Here is a 19,691-nt window from a genome sequence, read left to right as displayed (position 1 = left end):
TAAGTGAAAGACTTTTGGTTTCCCATACCAGGCTGCCAGCGGGGGTGCTGGGGGTGCACAAGGGGCTGGGAGGAAGCACAGCCAGGACAGCTGGCCCAAACTGGCCAAAGGGATGCTCCACACCATGTGGCAGCATGCTGAGCAATAAATGGGGGAAGTTGGCTGGGGGAGTGCTGCTGCTGCTTGGGGTCTGGCTGGGCATTGATCAGCAGGTGGTGAGCAATTGCCTTGTGCATCACTTGTTTTGTACATTCTATTATTTAATTATTATTATTATTATTATTATTATTGTTATTATTATTATTATTATTATCCTTTCATTTTCTGTCCTATTAAGCAGTCTTTATCTCAACCCATTAGTTTTACATTTTTCCCCCCCAGTTCTCTCCCCCATCCCACTACAGGGGGAGTGAGCAAGCAGCGGTGTGATGCTGAGCTGCCTGCCGGGTTAAACCACAACACTAGCACATGTTCACCAAGTACTCAGGCATCTGGGCCACGGGTGGTCACAAATGATTTACACACATGCTGCTCTAGCTGTTATTGTTTTTAGTGTCCTCAGCATTGCCTGGAGAAGCAGGAGCAGCATTGCAAGAGCCATGCCTCTCCGTGTTGGCAGCGAGTGCATGGAAGTAGAAGAGCGCACCTTCCCCAGTTGCGAGGTCAACTATTGAACCTGTGTCTGATTCCTGGGGCATGGTCACCTCCTGGTTTTGTGGTGGGACAGCTCTGGGTACACATGGCTTCTGTCCTGGAAAAGCGTGTGCAACTGTGGGATCAGTCCACAGAGCACGTGCAGTTCAGATGTATGAGAGCCCATGGGCTGTGTACCCATCCCCATCAAAACCCAATCCCTGCTGTGGGGCAATCTGTAGCTTGGTCACATCTTTCCAAAGCCTTTCTCCAGCAAGAGAAGTGCTTTTCTTGGAGGTTGCAGATATCCTATGAAATCTGTGTTGTTGTGAAAAATAAGAAGTTCTGGCAACAGCTGGCAGGCCCCAGAAACGCTACCTGTGTTTTATCTGAGCACCAGCGTGAGAAACTAATCCCAGGAGTTTGTAAATGTGGGCCTTGAAGAAGGAGTGGGACTGGGGCAATAAGGAGGGAAGAAAGATGAGTATATCAGGAGAAAGAGAAGGTGTGAGATGATACAGAGAGTATCATCTCTGAGATGCATCACTAGAGACTGGTGAGCAATGAGTTTGTGTCTCAAAAGGCTTGGCTTGACCAGAAAAGGATCGAGGGGTTGGAGTTTGGGAGGTGATGCTGTGCAAGAAATGTGCTGTAGCCACGCTGGTCGAAGCAGCACAGTCCTACTATTGCTGTGAATGCACATCCTCAGCTGGCATGGTTTCGGTCACTGCTCATGATGCCAAGGAAAACCAGGCTGGAGGTGGGTGAGCTTTACTTTCTGTGCCTCTCCTCCAAGCTGTTTCTCAGAGTGGGTGTCACGTGGGTCATTCTTCCGTGAAATATTGAAAGGTTTGGACCTGGTAAAAGCACTTCTGAGTGCAAGCCTCTCTGCATCCATTTGTAACAGGCCAGGAATGTGAGTGATGGGGAAGTTTTCTCACTTCCACTTTCTAGTCCTCTCCCACCCCTGAGGCTTCCTCTCTGCCCTCAAGCTGCTGATGCAGTGAGTCTGCTCTGTCAGGCTTGCCAGGGCTGACACTGTGCTGGAAGTATCACTCTCCAAGTCCAGGTTTGCTGCATTTTGAGGTCTGGAGTAGCCTCCAGTCTAACGTCAGTGGAGGCTGTGTTGGAAGTGCCACCAGCAGTCTGGGTGCAGGGTGGGCAAGGACGCTCAGCTCACCGGTGTCAGCCACAGAAGAGGAGTCATCACAGGCAGAGAGCTGTAGGCTGGTACCTGCAATGCTGTGGTATCTCCGCAATCGACACCCAAGCTAAACAGATCTGAAGCAGTCCTGGCTGCTTGTTCACCTGCCCTGGTCCACAGCAAACAGGATCAGAATGGCTCAAATGTTCCTACCTGGCCGTGTGTGCCTGCCTGCCTCATGGGCAGTGCAGGGGTGGACAGCTGGCTGGATTGTCTGAGGAGCTGCTGGAAGGTCCCGTTGTGCTTGGTGGGAAAAGTCTCTGGGTGTACTATTTCCAGGGCATTCTGACGGGGAAGAGAACTTACCATTGTCAGCATGTCAGGTCAGGTTTATGTTGCATGCTCAGGCTGCTGTGTGCACCTCCCTTGATTGGCATGTTCAACTTGCAGACCCAGCATACCAACGAGGAGAGAAGCTGCTTGCTTCCTGCATCTGCCTGTGCCTTATAAACCTTCTCTGTGCAAATTTCAAAGTATAAAACCTCCTACTGCTCCATGGCAAGCAGGGAGGATTGCATATTGCTGGGCTTGTAGAACTTTTCTAGGGAAATAAGGCTCTGTTTGCCCCAAACCTAGGCTCATTTTGCCTGGGAGTTGTCTCTCTCCAGTTTTGCTGTTAGAGATGCTCCCCAACATGGTTTCTAATTATGAACTCCTAGTGATCAGTGGAAACCCTAACTACTCCCTTTAAACAGCAAAATTCAGGATCTGCTGACCCTTGGAGAGCCCTGCCACTGCTGGAAGAAAATTCAGTAGCTCCAAATGGCAATAACACGCCTGCCTGCATCCAGTGAAGGGATATGGGTCATATCCAGACCAGCATCTGACTGAGGCCTCTCTCTCTCTCTCTCTCTCTTCCAGCTCCTTCAGCTGTGTCTATCATGCACCAGGTCAGCCGCACCGTGGACAGCATTACCCTCTCGTGGTCTCAGCCTGACCAACCCAATGGAGTCATCCTGGATTACGAGCTGCAATATTATGAGAAGGTACTGCGGGACCTCGGCAGGGTTCAGCTGCAGGGTTTGGGGAGAGGAGGTGGTGCAAAGGGCATACCCTGGCTGCTGCATTTGTCTAACCACTACTGAGGAGGTTATTTCTCTCGCTGCAACTGGCCAGGTGGGTGGCACTGGCTGTCAACCTTTTGGAGCCCAGTGTGGTTCCAGGGGACCCTGCCTGATGCTTAGGCACTGCGTGTAAGGAACATATTGCACTGCTGATTTGATTCAGTGGGAGGCTGATGTGTAGGGTGTGTAGGGATCACACAGCTCTGAATCTTTCCTCCCTGAGGAGCATGTCCCTTCCACCTCCTCCCAGTGGAGGAGTGGTGTCCTATGGGTCTGGAGCTGTGTGGCTGCTGAGGGACCTGAAGGCCATGCTGATGTTGGTCCCAGGACCTGCCAAGCTCTGCATGGCTGGTGAACTTCATCTGTGATACCCAGGGGAAGTGGGGACTGGTAAGCAGGAGATTTCTCCTTCCAAGAGTCTGCCCCTTTGCACAAGAGCTTATAAACTATATGTTAAAAACGCAAACTAACTAATTAAAAAGCTTTATGATTAAATGGAACTGATTTTTTTCCCAGCAGTTGCTGGAAGAAATGATTAATCCCCCCCACTGCCTGCCTGTGACCTATTTTCTCATCACCAAGAGCCAGAGGGAGAATGGGGAGGTGGGGGAGCTTCTTCGTAGGCTGTTAAATAGGTCCTGACCTATATTGCATAAATCACAGCCTTTTATTTGACCCTTGGAAATGATCCCAGAATATGTGGCAAGATGGATGAGAAAGTAACAAGACAGATCTGGAAAGCAAGAGGGGTCCTTTCCCTGGGGACATGCAGAATGATCTCAAGGAGTTCTTTCTCCCAATCTTACTTTCTCTTAATCTCGTCCTCTTTCTTTTTTCCCCTTCCCCTTGGTTTTCTGGGGGAGGCTGTAAACAGAGGGAGTTTTTGACTAAAGGGGAAGCTGCTGTTCGTAGCCTCTCTTGGCAGCCAACCACAAGGTAATCGTGTATAAGGTAATCCCCCTGTTGCCAGAGATTTGGACACAGTTTGTCCCTGATCACATGGACAAGCAGCCCGAGCCACACTTGTGCAATGGTTTTCTTGGCACTCGATTCCTGGGAGGGTGCTGGCACTGGCAGAGAGGACAGCACCAGCTGCCCCACGTACTGTTGCTGCAGCTCTCTCTGCCCTGGTATTTGAACATCTTGATATATATATTTATTTATTTTTTGCCAGTGCTTTGGTTGAAGAACAAAAGTGTGTCTTTATCTCCACAAAGTTCTATGTCATTCTCAGAAGGCATGTCCCTAAACTACTCTTTGTTAGCCTTTACTCTGAAGTCCCAGTTGCACACACAAGGTTTGATCTGGTAGCAGTCAGCAGCAGCCAATGTATTGAAGTGCTTCATCTGATCAGTGCTTTGGATGCAGGATGTTTTACTACGGATCAGTTTTGGATTCACTAACTCTCCTCCTCCTTTGCCATCCCATAGTGTCCTGAGTGTTGAAGAGGCAGCTTCATTAGAGCCACAACCTCTCTGCTAACACCCAGACTGCTGCTGTCCATACAGACACTCTTTTCTCACCCCAGAAGAACCTGGGAGCTATGTGCCCCATGGATCCATCCCCAGAGTGGCCAGCAGGGCCCTCCTACCACCTCTGAGCATCCTTTCTAATAGGGCTGAAATTCAGACGTGTTATTAGTTGGTATCCTAGCTATGGGCTAGCTTTGTATGTGTGGCACTGTTTGCTTCAGGAACCACAGCAGATTGCTGCTGTTGACACGCACAGAGCAGCTGTCTGCCAGATTAAGCTGGTTGACATTTTATTTTTCTTTGCTTTCTTTTTTTTTTTTTTTTCTTGGCTGATAAAACATGAAGCCACTTCTGCAAATTCTTTGGGCATTTCACAGACTACGTGCGTTTCAAGAAACTCTTTGTAGATCAGCCTTGGGTTTCGGCTTAGATTTGGCTTAGAGGAAGGGGAATCAGATGAGGACTCAAGATCAAATCTATCAGGAAGTTAGAAGTATGTTATTTTGAATTAGGATTTCCAAGCTCAAACCAAAATCAGCAGGAAAAGCCTTGCAAAAGCAAGGTAGGAGAAACAGCCAAGGGGCTTAGCCTTTAAACCACTTGGGATGTCCTGGACATGCCAGAGAAGCTCAGAAGGGTTAAAGAGCAGTGTCTGAAGTGAACAAGCAGGTTGCTGAAGTGATGATGTCTGAGCAATATGCTGAAGGGAAAGAGTAGGTTTGATAAGAGATTTGGCAAGCCATTCTAAAGTTTTACCCAGCTAGGCTTCATGGAAGGTGCTAGGGAGGTTTGAGGAGAGTGATTATACTGGAGTTACGCTCACCCTGGTTCCAGCTATGGGACTGTGGAGACACATAAATGCTGTTTCCTTGCAAGAGGTGGATTGAAAGAGAGCACAGGCATGAACACAGCTTCCTGAGACAGACAGATGTCAGTTTCCTAGCCTATAAATCATCCTAAGCGTGCCTATGGCATTCAATTTAAAGTCCTCCAGTATGAGGGTCTGTGGGGATGAGGTTTCGTCGAACAGTTGGACAAAAGATTTTAAAACAACCACGTTAACGCCATCCAAAGGCCTGGGAGGTTTCATCCAAGCCCTTGGGCACTATAACTGTAAACACTTGCTGACCTATTTCTCTCCTCACCTCCCTGGGAAAAGGTCCAAGGGAGTGTTGAGGCCTGCTCAGGCAAACAAGGCAGTAAGTTTTCTGTGAGAAGATCTTTTTATCTAAGTACCTGTACTGGAGCTTTTCACTGTCATTAGTCTTAAGTACCAATCACCCCAGTGATACCCAAGCACCTTCAGTGCCAGGCCTACATGGATAAAACTGTTCCTGAACACTGTAAATGGTGGAGTCTCAGGCATTTGCAGAGCTGCTGTGTGTTATGCCGCAGTGATATGCCATCAGCAGTGCCAAGCCTCCAAGTTTGACTGCACACTTGGAGAAATTCATTCCTGCCAGACCACTCTCTTACCAGCTACCCACACCAGAGCACTGCTGAATCAAAAACTTAATACAAGAAGAAGTAAACTCCCTGAATGTTCTCTTTGTCTGCTTTCCAGCTATAGTCTGCACAAACCAAGGTCATGAGTGTAATCTATCTCGCAAATGCCAGTGCACTTGCAATTCTACTCCAGCATGAGCCACCAGACTCACCAATGAATGTGAAGAGGATACTGGTGCAGCAGACTGCTGTATGCAGCACCACAGGGAATGACTGTTCTTTGTGGGCCTCTAATGCTGCTCATACCCCAGCATCTGGCTGCAGAGCATCCTCTGGAACAGCTTGTGAGTGAGGGCACCAGATCTGTTCTCAGAAGTGGCTGAACATGAAAACAAAGTCAACAGTGTGCAGAGAGGAAAAGAAAGGAGATCAGCTGCCCTAAAGGCAAGCTCCATCATTCAGTGGTGGCTGAGACAATCTCTGACTCATCCTGTGCTCCAGCAGCTGAGAGGGCTAAGACAAGAGCATGACACAGCCCCTTCCAGGCAAGGAGCAAACAAAGCTGAGTGGCTCTACATTGACTTTTGCTTCATCAAAAGCAAAGGCAGCCAAAGCAGTATGAGAGCAACAGAGTGCACAAGTTGCACCACAGTGTGAGGAAATCTCAAACACAAGAGGGCTTGTGCCTGATTGCCTATTTAATACCTTCTGTCCTTTGAGAGTCCATTGCTGAAGACACTGGTGAGGAGGAATGGATGTGTTTCTCACTTTCCTTGCTGAGAGTCTCACTTTGATCTCATAGTAGCATGAAGAAATTCCTCCCTGTCACCCCAGTGGAGTTTCATAGCTGGGAGAAGTCCCTCAATCACAGGTCCCACTTGATGGGGTTGTGCAGACCCTGTCTGTGTGACTTCTTTGTCAGTCCCTGCCTGCTTGCTCATGAGAATTGAGGTTATCTCACCTCGCTGGCAAGCCTGTGCTGTGTGGGATTTGTTGGGCTTACCGAGCCCTTTGCAGTGACTTGAAGTTAGTAGTTCTCAGTAACTCCCTTGTGAACTTGCCAGCGCAGATTTTGAGCTGTCAGCTACTGATCTGTTGCAACCAGTGATCCTGCCAAGGCAACCTGACCTGCCAGATTGGAGGTGTTACCGGAAGGGATAAGCACTTTCAACATAGTTACAGAAATGTCATTTAGAAATCGGTGGCTGTGCGTGTGTGTCCTTTTGTGGGGGAATCATACTCACAGCTCGTCTTCTGTTCCTTGGGTTTGAAATCTTAACCATGGTTACTGGTGAAGCAGGCCTTGTGCGGAGGGGTGGTCGCAGTACTTCTCCTGAGGTGCCAAACCCTTTGCTCAGGTGGGCTTTACCTCCATCATAGGCCAAAGAAAGTGGGGAAGATCAAATAGACAGGGCTGGATGCTGGGGCTGGATCAGACACAGCACAGGGTGAGGAATGGTGCTAACAGAAAGTGGGTGCAGAAAAGGGGAGCAATTCTTATTCCCATTGAGCTCGAGACTTGGAGACCTGGTGTTTGAGGCTGACACCTTTATCAGAGCATTTCCTGAGATGTGGCATTTAGCCAAGTGATGTCATTACTCACATTCCTTCTTCTGTAGTTCCCTGCTGGCAGATGGAGTTGGAGAAATGAATGTTTTGCTAAGGTCTGTGGTTTCCCCAGTCAATGAACCTGTGCCACCCATTCTGTCTCATTCTGTGTTTCCTTCTAGACATGCCATGCCTGATTCTGGAGCAGGGTCTAGAGCCTGGGCTCTCCCTTCTGATGACATGTGTGTATTTTCTTGGCAGGATCTTAGTGAGTTAAATTCAACAACAGTGAAGAGCCCCACCAACACTGTGACAGTGCAAAACCTCAAAGCTGGCACCATCTACGTCTTCCAAGTGCGGGCACGTACTGTGGCTGGGTATGGCCGGTATAGTGGCAAGATGTATTTCCAGACCATGACTGAAGGTAAGTCTTCAGCTGTCACTGCATAAATGTGAAATAAGGTCTACAGAGACTTGAACGAGATGGAGATACATGGGTAGTGGTGCTGGTCCCCTTCCTGGTAGTCCCATCAAGGGTGCATTGACAAGTCACATGCATTTATTCAATCTGGCAAGAACTGGTGAGGGACATGGGTGCTCGGTGGGACATGCAGGGAATCACACAGTCTAAGCCAATTTCTGCCATGCTTTTCTGGCATGAGGACCTGTCCATTCAGTCGGATTTAGAGGGAACAAAATTTATGATGTTCATCTGCAGAGATGTTGATGACAAATACAGCTTTGGGTCTCTACTTGCCAAATTTGTGCAGCTACAGAAGACAAGTCAAGCCAGTTTTCTGGCCCTGAGGCCAAGTAGCAAGGCACAGCATGCTTCCACAGGACTGACTTTCCCACCCAAAAAGGATAGCTCCATCCAGCCTTCCTGCTGGGGAGCATCCCCCTCACAGCCAACTTGAGTCATGCTTGGGACAGGGCTAGCTAGCACAGAAAAAATCCATGCCAAGAAACATGTTAGCAATAACCATGCAAATAGAGGCTCAGGCCTGGACTCTGGCCCTGATGAATGTATCAGTGTCTACTCACCCTGTAACCAGTGCAGTAACGCATTCTTTCTTCCTTGCATGTCAGCTGAGTACCAGACCAGTGTCCAGGAGAAGCTGCCGCTCATCATCGGCTCCTCTGCAGCAGGACTGGTGTTCCTCATTGCTGTAGTCATCATCATTATTGTGTGCAATAGGTAGGTCAGTCTGAGTGCAATGCCTGAGCTCGCATGAGCCTCAGGGCTGGGTACCCAGAGGCTTGCTGTGCTGGGGCTGTGTGAGGGGACAGCAATTAGAGAGGAAGGGTGGCAGGGGTAGACGTGGGGATGATGGAAACAGGAAGGGAAAAGATTCCCCCACAGCATGTTTCTCAGCCTCGATCAGTCTGTGCACAGTGCTTAGGAATGCCTTTCTTTCCAGAAGACGGGGCTTTGAACGTGCCGACTCCGAGTACACTGACAAGCTGCAGCACTATACCAGTGGCCACAGTACGTACCGTGGTCCCCCACCAGGCCTGGGGGTCCGCTCTCTCTTGGGTTTGTGTTCCTGTTCACTCATTCCTTGTGTTGTGTGGGAAGGGCTCAGGGTCTCTAGCCAGGCACGTGTGTGCATGTGAAAACAAGAGGACCTTTGTGCTGGCCAGGGCTCCAAGAAACATGTCCAGATCATTTCTTTGATCCTTGCCCTAAGAAAGCTTCTGCCCTTGGGGTCTAACAAGGTGGAGCTTCTTCAGGAAGCCACTGGAAAGATTTGGACTGCATTATGTGCCTTTGGCTTATGTCCACTTACCCTCCTTTCTTCTCCTCATTTCAGTATGCATCTAATGAATTACTGCCTCTGCTTCCCTATGCCCTTCCTAGACGCGTTCTGTAGCATGCTGTGTGCATCTCTGAACCAGTATATTGCATCCCCCAGAATGACATTCATAGCTCAGAGTGACATTCATAGCTTGGATCCCCACTTGCATCATCTAGATCTCCTCACCTGTTCCCTGTGCTCTAGGTCTCTGCCCTGCTTAGTAAAGCTCATGCTCTCCAGACCTGTGTGCTTTTGGGTGCTGACCATGAAGTGGGAACCCGTGCATGTTCTACAGACCTCTGCAACATCAAACACAAACCCTTCTGTGTGCCCCCAAAACCTCATTCTCTTCTGCTGTGCAGCCCCTCCCAACACACCCTATCTTGCTGCTCGGATTCCTGAGCTTTTCCCAGTTTGTGGGCAGCAGAGAGACCCTTTCCCCAGCTTGCCTACATCCTGTGGACCACTGTCCTTCATGGTGCCTTTGCCACAGCCCATCCCAGTGTTTCCAGGATCCTAGTAGATATGATTTATCCATCTATATTTTTACATATATATATGCCATGTTATGCATTGTATCTGTCTATATAATAGATATTTTTATACCTGTAATGTTATATATCTGTATCTGTAATAGATACAATACAAAACATGCCCTTTCTTGCAGCCTGCCTCTTCTGATATACCCATGCACTGCAAGACACTCCTCACACCCAGCATTCCTGCTTTCAACCTCTCTGTGCAGCCTGCCTCACCCTCGTTCTCCTCATCAACCCCTGGCGGCATGCCCTCTCCAATGTCTTTTTCCTCCCTCACTAGAGATCACTGAAATTCTGCTTTGTCCATATCTCCGTTATTGTTTACATTATTATACTTAAAGCTTCAGGATTTCTGTCCTTTTTATACCTTGTTCCTGTACAGACCTGGGCCTTATTCAGAAAATGGTTATGCATGTAGTAAATGAGTAATGTTTCTGCACAGGACTCACTGCTGTTTCTGCATTTACCTTGGAAAAGTATTCTGAAAGGCAGGGTACTGAAATGCAACTCTGTGCCTGAACAGCAAGCAGTGTTCTGGCTGCATTGCTATAACTTACCAGTAAAAATGACACTCTTCAAGAAAGATTATGTAAATGCAACTCTCAGTTGTTTGTCAGTCCTTGCTGCATGTGTAAACATACATTCACACTTTCTCCCAGGGTCTGGTGTGTAACATGACAGCTTCAGGCTGGGATGGCATTAATAGCTGTGCCTTCACAACTGTTGGAATAGGCTAGATGCCACCAGATGAACTGTTAACAGGCCTGGGGTGCATTTTAGCCATATCGTCATTCAAGACACCGATACAAGGCATAGTCCCTCCTCAGATTCCCAGCAGTGACTGCTGCAGAAAGGCTACAGCTTTTGGTTAGCAGATTGCCAAGGCACAGCGAGTCTGTAAGCCTTTACATTGCAGCAGCTTGCCTGAATGGGTCTGACCAGCATCCTACACGTGGACCTGGGAGCTGTGCCTCTGATTCTGTGCTGGGCTCCTTATTTAGTGAGTTGTGGTCTCTTCTCTACAGGACTCCCAATTTGGGGGCTGGCCAGAGCCCAGAAAAGTGAGTACAGAAAGGCCAATAGCTCCATGCTGTGTGCCAACTGTGGGCCCAATGTTTATTAGAAGCCAGGCCTGTGCAAATCTGGCTCTGCATGTTCTTTCTCAAACTTCTTTGCTGTGTCTGCTTCACACCCTTGATTATGCAACTTCCCGAGGTTAAAAAAAAAAGACCCTCATCATCAACAGCATTTTGGTCCACTTCATGGACACGCATCTTTGTGCACAGAAACACACACACACACACACAAACCTGCCCACACGTGCACGCGTGTGCACACAACCCCATGTACACAAACAAATAGGTTTCTCTTGTCCTTGATGCCAGCCGTTTGTCCATTTGTGCCTGTCTGTCTGACTCTCTCCCTCACCTTTATGCAGTGACTCCAGGGATGAAGATTTATATTGATCCATTTACCTACGAAGATCCCAATGAGGCTGTCAGGGAATTTGCAAAAGAAATCGATATCTCGTGTGTGAAAATTGAGCAAGTGATTGGGGCAGGTAGGTAAACTGTGCATGTCTGGCTGCCCCTCAGCAGCACAGTCTCCTTTGTGGTCTCAGACTTCGGTGAGGATTTAGCCTTACATTTAGTGGGAAAACTACTGTAAGTAAGGTCTTATACTTAGCCTGCCTGGACTAGCAGCGACATGGCGGTCTCCGGAGGACACCCGGTGCTGGAGACAAGGAATTCCTGTGTGTGCACAGTGTCCAACACTCCTCACCAAAGGATGGAGGCCTTTGCTGTGGCACAAAGGAGGAAATCCAAAGCAGTGGTCAGCTCAGGGGTGTTCCTCACGGGGTCCCTTAGGAACAGGGTCCCTTAGGGAGGAAGGCAGAGATCCAAAAGGCCAACAAGCCCTACCTGTTTCTCTCTGTTCACAGGGGAGTTTGGTGAGGTGTGCAGTGGGCATCTCAAGCTTCCCGGCAAGAGAGAGATCTTCGTGGCCATCAAGACGCTGAAGTCTGGCTACACAGAGAAGCAGAGACGGGATTTTCTGAGCGAGGCCAGCATCATGGGGCAGTTCGACCACCCCAACGTCATCCACCTGGAGGGGGTAGTAACCAAGAGTTCACCAGTCATGATCATTACTGAATTCATGGAGAATGGCTCACTGGACTCCTTCTTGAGGGTATGAGATTGCAGGAGCACACAGGCCCAGAGAAGGGCCAGAGGAGACCTTGACTGGGGGGTCCTTCCCTGTGCCACTATAACTATGCCCAGAAACTCCTGGCACTGAGGCAGCTGCTGCATGCTGCAGAGGTCTGTGGTCTCAGGAAAAGAAGTGGCACAAGAGCTGTCATGTTACATGTGTTTATCCACTTGTACTAAAGAAGTGCTGCTCAGTTTCAGAGGGCTGTTACATAAATCCACATACAAAAGACATGTGGAGCATGTTGGAGCCTGGTGGCCCCTCTGCAGGCAATCTAGCCTTTCAGATCTTTCTGTGCATCTTACACAGCATCGCCCTAAGGAAAAAGCTGAGCACCCTGTTTTGTGATTGGTGAGGGGTGAGGTGTACCCAAATAAAAATGCATGCCCAAAGGCCTTTGTAACCAGGCCACAAAACAAGAATTACCCTGATTATCAATAAAAATGCATATTGTTCCCAGGGTGTGAATGTGGGTGGATCAGGTTGTGTGTTACAGTATGACAAAATGCAGCACATTGGTAGATGTACAGCTGGGGATACAGCACATGCAGCTGTGCCTACATGTATGCATGCCCACAGATACATTTACAAACTCTGCCTCTGTGGGCATGGAGGTGAGTTCTGCCAGATCTTTTACACAGCAGAGCTTCAACTCCAGCTGCTTTGTCTAAATATTTACACGTCTGAGTCTGAGATGAATAAATCACTGTGTTGACTGGATGTTGAATTCACCTGATAGGAATAGATTGCCTCTTCTGTGCAAGGTGTGGCAGAGATCAGACAACAGCCGTTGGCAGTGATGCTTGTAGGACATGAGGGTGACTTCCAACCCCTGTGAGCTCTTGACTCTCCACACTCTTACTTTGAGAAGGAACTTAATGGTGCTTGTGATATAGCTGTGCCATAATGGGGTGTAAACAAAGGCTACTGTCTGTTTGCCTGGCGGGCTGTGAATTGCTCCTCTCATGCAGATTCTTTCCTTTTCCCCTAAGCAAAACGATGGGCAGTTCACCGTGATCCAGCTGGTGGGCATGCTGCGGGGTATTGCAGCAGGCATGAAGTACCTGGCCGATATGAACTATGTGCACCGGGACCTGGCTGCCCGCAACATCCTGGTGAACAGCAACCTGGTCTGCAAGGTGTCTGACTTCGGCCTCTCCCGTTTTCTGGAGGATGACACTTCTGATCCCACCTACACCAGTGCACTGGTAAGGCTGCTTTTAGAGCGGGAGGGATGGGTGAGGAAGGAAAGAGTCAAGGAAAGAGAGAAAGGGGACATCTCCTGTTGACATTGAGAAGGCTTTTCTCAGGGTGCCAACAACAGGCATAATGTGCCAGATGGCAAAGATAAATTAAATTAACCAAGAAAGATTTTCTCTTGCCAGTTGTCATTCCAGTGGCTGTTGATGGGCTCTGTAGCCATGTCTATGGATAACTGAACCTTCTTCCAAACGTGTCTGCAAACACATCCATGTCTCTGATAAAGCCTTTAGATGTGGATAATGAAATATCCCGTTCCAGCATGGCCCAGCTTGGGGTCCTGTAAGATGCCACCCTGACAGATTTGTTGCTAGGGCAGCAAGTCTCTGTATTTTTACCATTACTGTCCAACTGTGCTGTCCTGCTGTCTGGGAAGCCATGATCGTTTTTCATGTCATGTCATGGGCTCAGCCCCAGAAATGACAGACTGAAGTGTGAATGCTTGCTGGGCAAAGCCATGCAGTACTAGACACTGATCTCACAGAAAATCTTTCTAAATTAGAGAGAGAAATAATTTCAAAAACAGCTTCACGATCACGTAACTGCTTCCCAGGAACACCACAATACCAGTGACACAAGTGCCACTGAGGACTCATGGCCTGTCTTGGAATACAAAATGTGTACCAGGACCAAGGACTTATTTGAAGACTTTCATGTTCAGTTAGATTGCAGCCAGTAGTTTTCCCACGTACCTTTTTTTTTTTTTTGCAAAGGCATAGAGCATCACTCCAGTGCAATGCCTATGATAGGACTTCTTGGAAATGAGTGTTGATATAGCTGGAGCAGGATCTGTAGGAAATCATCTCTCACCAGTCTTTTGAAGCTGCTAGTGGTGAGATGTCTGGCATAGCTCTTTTGAATTTTAACAGTGTTTGAATACCTAAAAGCTAAAGTTTTAATTCTTTTTATTCTGCTCCTGAGGTAGCTAGGTGACAGCAAAATGATGGAGGGAGATTCAAAGAGAAACAGTTTGAATTTTTCTAATTTCATAGTCATTCATTTTTCTACAAAAGACTCTACCAGCACAATAGGCATTTTGGCATGATGAAGATAACTGTACAGCAGTAGGCAGATGGAAGGAGCAGGGCTTATTTAATATAATGAAAAGGAGGCTGAATGGATGCCTAAAGGTGACCTGCAGTACTTGAAGAGCAGTTATGAAGAAGACAGAGTCAAACTCTTTGCAGTGCTACCAGATGATATCATATGGGGCAATAGACAAAAATGTAGCTTGGGATGTTCAAGTTGAATAATAGGAAAAGCTTCTTCCCTGAGAGGGTGGTACGGCCCTGCAACAGATCACCAGACAAACTGGGGGGGATCATCATCCTTGAAGGTTGCCAAGACCTGGTTAGACAAAGGCATGGCCATCCTGATTTAGTGTTTAGTCCTGAGGTCCCTTCCTTCTAGGATTTCACCAGTTGGATGAAAATATGTTGGACACATCTTTTTCAGTTGTTCTTTCTTTTTCTGCTACCATTCTCTCTCTCTTTTTTTTTTTTCTTTTCTTTTTTTTTTTTTTTTTCCTGCAGGGTGGAAAGATCCCAATACGGTGGACAGCACCTGAGGCAATTCAATACCGAAAATTCACATCAGCTAGTGATGTGTGGAGCTATGGAATAGTCATGTGGGAGGTGATGTCGTATGGAGAGCGGCCTTACTGGGATATGACCAACCAAGATGTGAGTTACTAAGAAACAAGGAGCAGGAATACTGAAATCAGGAGCAGAATGCAAGGCCAAAGCATGGTTATATCTGGACTCAGCTGATGGCACGTCCAGAACCTTCCCTGTTATGGGAGATGTGTCCACCTTTGGAAGAAATAGTGGGATTTTCTTTGACCTTTGTTCTGGTCCCATTGTGCTGCTGTCGCAGAAGTTAGAGACTGTATAAACCCTACTGCAGTAGGATCAGATTAATGTGAACAATCTCAGTTATGGCAGACAGATACCTGGGAGGAAAGGGAGGAGACAGTTAAAAAAATAAAAGTTTCCACTGACATGACAGCTCCTGAAGCACCTCCAAGTCCATCCATCTGTGGACTCTTGAATTTGTAGGCTTCTCTGCCTTACAGGAAAAGAGAGTAAGACCCAAGCTCCCACCCAGTTTCACAACTCCTCCCACCTGAATGGCAAATTAGACATTTTGCAGGTCAATACAACTCCACCCACACCATGTCAGGTTTCTTCAGAGAAGGGCAAATTCCTCAATTTTGTGGTGCTCTAATTGCTCAAGTGAGTCCCTAATGCCTGAAGCAGATGATGTTTTAGCACCTTTTGCTGTACATGGCCTTGTCCCAGCCCCTGGCATACTTGAAAAGTTTTTTGTATCAATTCTCTGGCCACAAAGAAGGGTGTTAGAAGTTATGCCCTTCTCCAAAATGCCAATTTCCTTCCCATTCACATTAGGGTTTTCATTACCACTTGCAGTTTCAAGCATTTACTGCAGACAAATGTTATTGCTCTTCTCCCTACCCTGGTATCCCTCTGTATGCTCGGCACTCTGCTGTCCCCTCCTGGAGGCCTCCCCAGCCTCTTCTCCCGCTGCTTGTGCCACAGAGCATCGTGCCCCAGAGGCTGTCACCACTTAATTGCTGCTGGTGCACCCTGCACGTTAGCACATGGCACATACTCACTGTAGTTTAGCCTCCTGACCCTATGGTGTGAGTGCCTGGGGTGGCAGGATTGAGAATAGAGAGAGCAGCCTGTGCCCCCTTGCGGGATGTGTCTTCTGGCTGCAAGGCAGGAGGTTTCTTGGGAAATTATTCAGTCAATGTCAGAGCCAAGTGCTTGATGTCTGCATCTCCCCAGAGCTGCTCTCCCCTGCTCTCCCTCCCCTCCTGCCTCAGATGGATCCACCATCCAGAGGGAGAGCTGGGAGAGGAGACAGCTTGCACCTCTCAGGAGAGTCCCTGAATGGGAGCCAAGAGCTTCACAAACCACAGCAGTGATTTCTCAGGTTAGGCCTTCACAGGCCCAGTGGGTCACCTTCTTATCCAGCCGGCGCTGCCTCTTGGAGGAAGGAGAGGCAGAAGGACTCATTCCATCTGGCACATGTGGACAGCAGCAGTGCCAGCCCCAAGCTGTCTTGGATCAGCCTGCCCAGCATCCTGGCTAAGCACAATGCATGGAGCACTCTACTACTCTGTCCTCTTCCTGAAGCCACAATCCATCTTCAGCCCTTCAAAATACCCCATTTCTCACCCCAGACTGCCTGCCGTGGATCTTCCACTTACCCTCCCTTGGAGTGGCAGCTTTCTACTGCGACAGCACTCTCAGTATCACCCCTTCCCTGCTCCCATCTGCAGTATCCTCCACTTTCTCTATGCAACCTTCCTGCTCGACAACATATTCATGCTGCTGTATGGATATGACTGTCCTTCCATGGGGAGGCATTACAGCCTTGGGGTAGCTCACCAGGCAAGTAAGGAGATTTCTGTCCTTAGTAGTATGCAAGACATATCTGAACAAAGCTGTGGCTGCCCTGATCAAGTAGTGAGACTAGATAGAGACATCAAGGTCATTCTACCAGCCCTGTTGGGGTTCTTTCAGTTCTTTCCCCTTTTTTATCATCCCCATGGAGAGTTCGTCATTTCAAAGTGTTGTCCCTGATTTCAGTTACTGAAATATCCTCAGTTCTGCATTTTATCCTTGCTTCTGTTTTTTGTTGCCATGAAAAAGCCTGTTTCTAATGTACGTGTACAAAGTTTCTGCTTTTCTTTCAATGCCCGTTCTGTGTGTATGACCCTATGATGCATAAAGCCAGGAGGGAAGGGAGTTGAAGGTCTGTCACATTCCTCTGTCAAGAAATCATATGCCCCTGGAAGAAACCATGGACTTCTGTCTTCCTTGATCACCCAGGGGAGGTTTTGGGCTGTGTATGCAGAATAGGGAGCTGGGGTTCCTCTTGAAGAAGATCCTCTAATCTTGTGCATGTGCTATTTCCACTGAACATGGCAAGACCATGTATTTTCCCAGGTCCTGTAGGAAAGATCAGACAAGTGGCAGGCAAAATCTTCTTGTGTTGGCCCACAGAGCTGTAGCTTGGCGTAGGCGAGATGTGCTCCAACTCTTCCCTGCATGCCATAGCAAAGTTTCTCTGCATGTGGCTCTGCTGACCCAGGTGTCTGTCCTACTCACCTGCGTGGATGAAGCTACGCTCCAGTCTGTTGCACAAAGGTCTGTAGAGAGATCCAGCTCTCATTGCTGGTTCAGTGCACTCAGCCCAGGGATATGACACTGCTGCGTGGAAAGGTTGGAGTGTATGCAGGAGCAGAAAGCAGCAGTGGAGAAAGGAAAATAAGGACGGCTTCCCTGGTCCTTAACTCACTTAAGAGCAGCCCCTTCCCTAGGTAGGGTTGTTCTCCCTGTGAGTTACAATGGTGTGCTGTGCTGTACCCTGATATAAACATGGTGCTTGGCCACAGAGTGCCCACCCAGATGAGAACATGAACTCTCTGTCATGAGAGGACATGAGGAAGGCTGGGAGTTAGAGGGTATTGTGTTGCTACAAGAGGAGTTTGCTGAAATAGGCTACAGTAAGTGTGTGCAGAGCAGCCCTGTTGCACTGTGGTTGGCCATGACAGTCACCCTCAGGAGCTGAGAAAAGGAACATCATGAATTAAATAAGTGCCTCTTTGGCCACCTCCTCCATTCAGGGATAAAGATGTTATTGCCACTGTATTGATCTCTTTTTCTCTTGTCACAGGTAATAAATGCAATTGAGCAGGACTATCGGCTGCCACCCCCTATGGATTGTCCAAATGCCCTGCATCAGCTAATGCTTGACTGTTGGCAGAAGGACCGAAACCACAGACCCAAATTTGGGCAAATTGTCAACACTTTAGATAAAATGATCCGAAATCCTAATAGCCTGAAAGCCATGGCACCTCTCTCCTCTGGGTATGCATCTTATCTTGTCTTTTGACTTCTATTTGCAGATCTACCGTCCTTTGTGGCCTGGTGGGCACTATCCCCGCATCTCTCTGAGCTAGCTATTGTAGAGGCTGCTTGACCTGTGTAGTTTGGACCTTTATGGGAGGATGTCAAAGTCACTCTTGTGTCTCTCTGGCCAGCTTAGATTTCTGGGAACACAGAGAGTTTATTGAATGGGACAAGGTCCTCTGCACAGTTAGAGGAGCATCATGGTTTCATGTACATGTGATTGATGGATGGGTATGGGTGCTCTGGTAGCCCAGTCTTGCATGCAGTGGAGGCAAGTAAGGCCTCATCAAACAGTATGATGTTTCCCAAGAACAGAGGTGAGGACTGCAGCAACTTATGGGAAGCACTGTCGCAATTCTGGGAGTGCATTTACCCCCTTGTGCAGCCACAATTTGAGAGTTGTATCCCATGGTCTTTGAAAGCTCCATACTTTCCTTTACAAACTGATCCAGAAACAGACTTCGCTGGTGTTCTGCACAGTAATTGGTTCAGCAGGATAGCGTGGGTGGTACTGCTTACTGCAGTGCAGGCACTATGAATGGTGCTGGTCCACATCCTTCTAGCTGACGGAGGGTACAGAAATACACGTGCTTATCATTGCTTGTTTTGATTGTTCTCTATTTCTGTGTTTCAGGATTAATCTCCCTCTACTTGACCGCACAATCCCAGATTATACCAGCTTCAACACTGTGGATGAGTGGCTGGATGCCATCAAGATGAGCCAGTACAAAGAGAGCTTTGCCAGTGCTGGCTTCACCACCTTTGACATAGTATCGCAGATGAGTGTAGAGTAAGTGCCCAGGCTTCAAGTCCCAAAGTACAAGGAAAAGTCTAAGTAGTTTAACAACAATTGGCCATTAATAGATTTTTTTATTATTATTTTTATATGATGTAGTTTTACTTTTATAGAATTTGTTACCCTGTGGACCCACTTTTCGTCTGTTCTGTTTCTGCAGAAATGTCTGTGTTCTACACACTGTCTTGTGTCCAGACTGTGTGTTGCTTTATATCTGCAGAATTCATTTCCACACTGCATGTCACCATTGTGAAAATGAAAACAGTAATGAGGGTCTGCAAAGCCCCCACATGGGACAAATGGAGATTTCAGGCTGGCATCAGGCAGTTCTGCAGCTACTGGAGAACACTTTAAGACCCCAACATCCTCTTGCATGTTTGGCTTATTGGCAATGAAAACAAACATACTGCAAACAAATTTCTCCTTAGGAAAGGCCTCTGAAATTTCATGTGGTTTCACTTTGGTCTAAATTGTCTTGTATCCACTCAAACTTTCCTCAGTGGCAAAATTTTAGCAAGTTCTTCAGAGGGAGCAGGCAATTGAAATCCAGTTGTGGTGGTTTTTGAAATCTCTTGGGATTAAGTGGGGCTTTTATGCCTCTGGGGAAGATTTGTAGTTGGTTGCAGTTAGATTTAGAAATCCTTCCTGAGAAAGCGCCAAGCATTAAAGGCATCAGTAAGTGCTACGATGTCTCTGTGCATAGTAACTTGGAATGTTTATTGGATTTGGTGCCTATTTTCACACTTTAAAACTACCACTTGATCAGAATCCATTCA

The 19,691-nt window shown here is 47.8% G+C and overlaps 1 protein-coding gene across 3 annotated transcripts in view; it reads left to right on the top strand.

The window, feature by feature from the left end:
- The window catches only part of EPHB2 (EPH receptor B2), a 124,575-nt gene that overhangs the window by 97,746 nt on the left and 7,138 nt on the right, over positions 1–19,691 (top strand). For 2 of the 3 annotated variants that reach the window (XM_084495147.1, XM_084495149.1), the window contains exons 6-15: positions 2,699–2,823; positions 7,629–7,791; positions 8,457–8,565; positions 8,789–8,856; positions 11,144–11,266; positions 11,648–11,895; positions 12,909–13,124; positions 14,709–14,858; positions 17,884–18,077; positions 18,754–18,909. In XM_084495147.1, coding sequence (XP_084351273.1) covers positions 2,699–2,823; positions 7,629–7,791; positions 8,457–8,565; positions 8,789–8,856; positions 11,144–11,266; positions 11,648–11,895; positions 12,909–13,124; positions 14,709–14,858; positions 17,884–18,077; positions 18,754–18,909 — 1,552 coding nt within the window. The remainder of the gene's footprint in view (positions 1–2,698; positions 2,824–7,628; positions 7,792–8,456; positions 8,566–8,788; positions 8,857–11,143; positions 11,267–11,647; positions 11,896–12,908; positions 13,125–14,708; positions 14,859–17,883; positions 18,078–18,753; positions 18,910–19,691) is intronic. The other variant, XM_084495148.1, reaches the window with a different exon arrangement.

This window comes from Aythya ferina, assembly GCF_964211825.1.
Source record: "Aythya ferina genome assembly, chromosome: 21".
NCBI lineage: Eukaryota > Metazoa > Chordata > Aves > Anseriformes > Anatidae > Aythya > Aythya ferina.
This window is presented reverse-complemented; position numbering and strand designations above follow the sequence as displayed.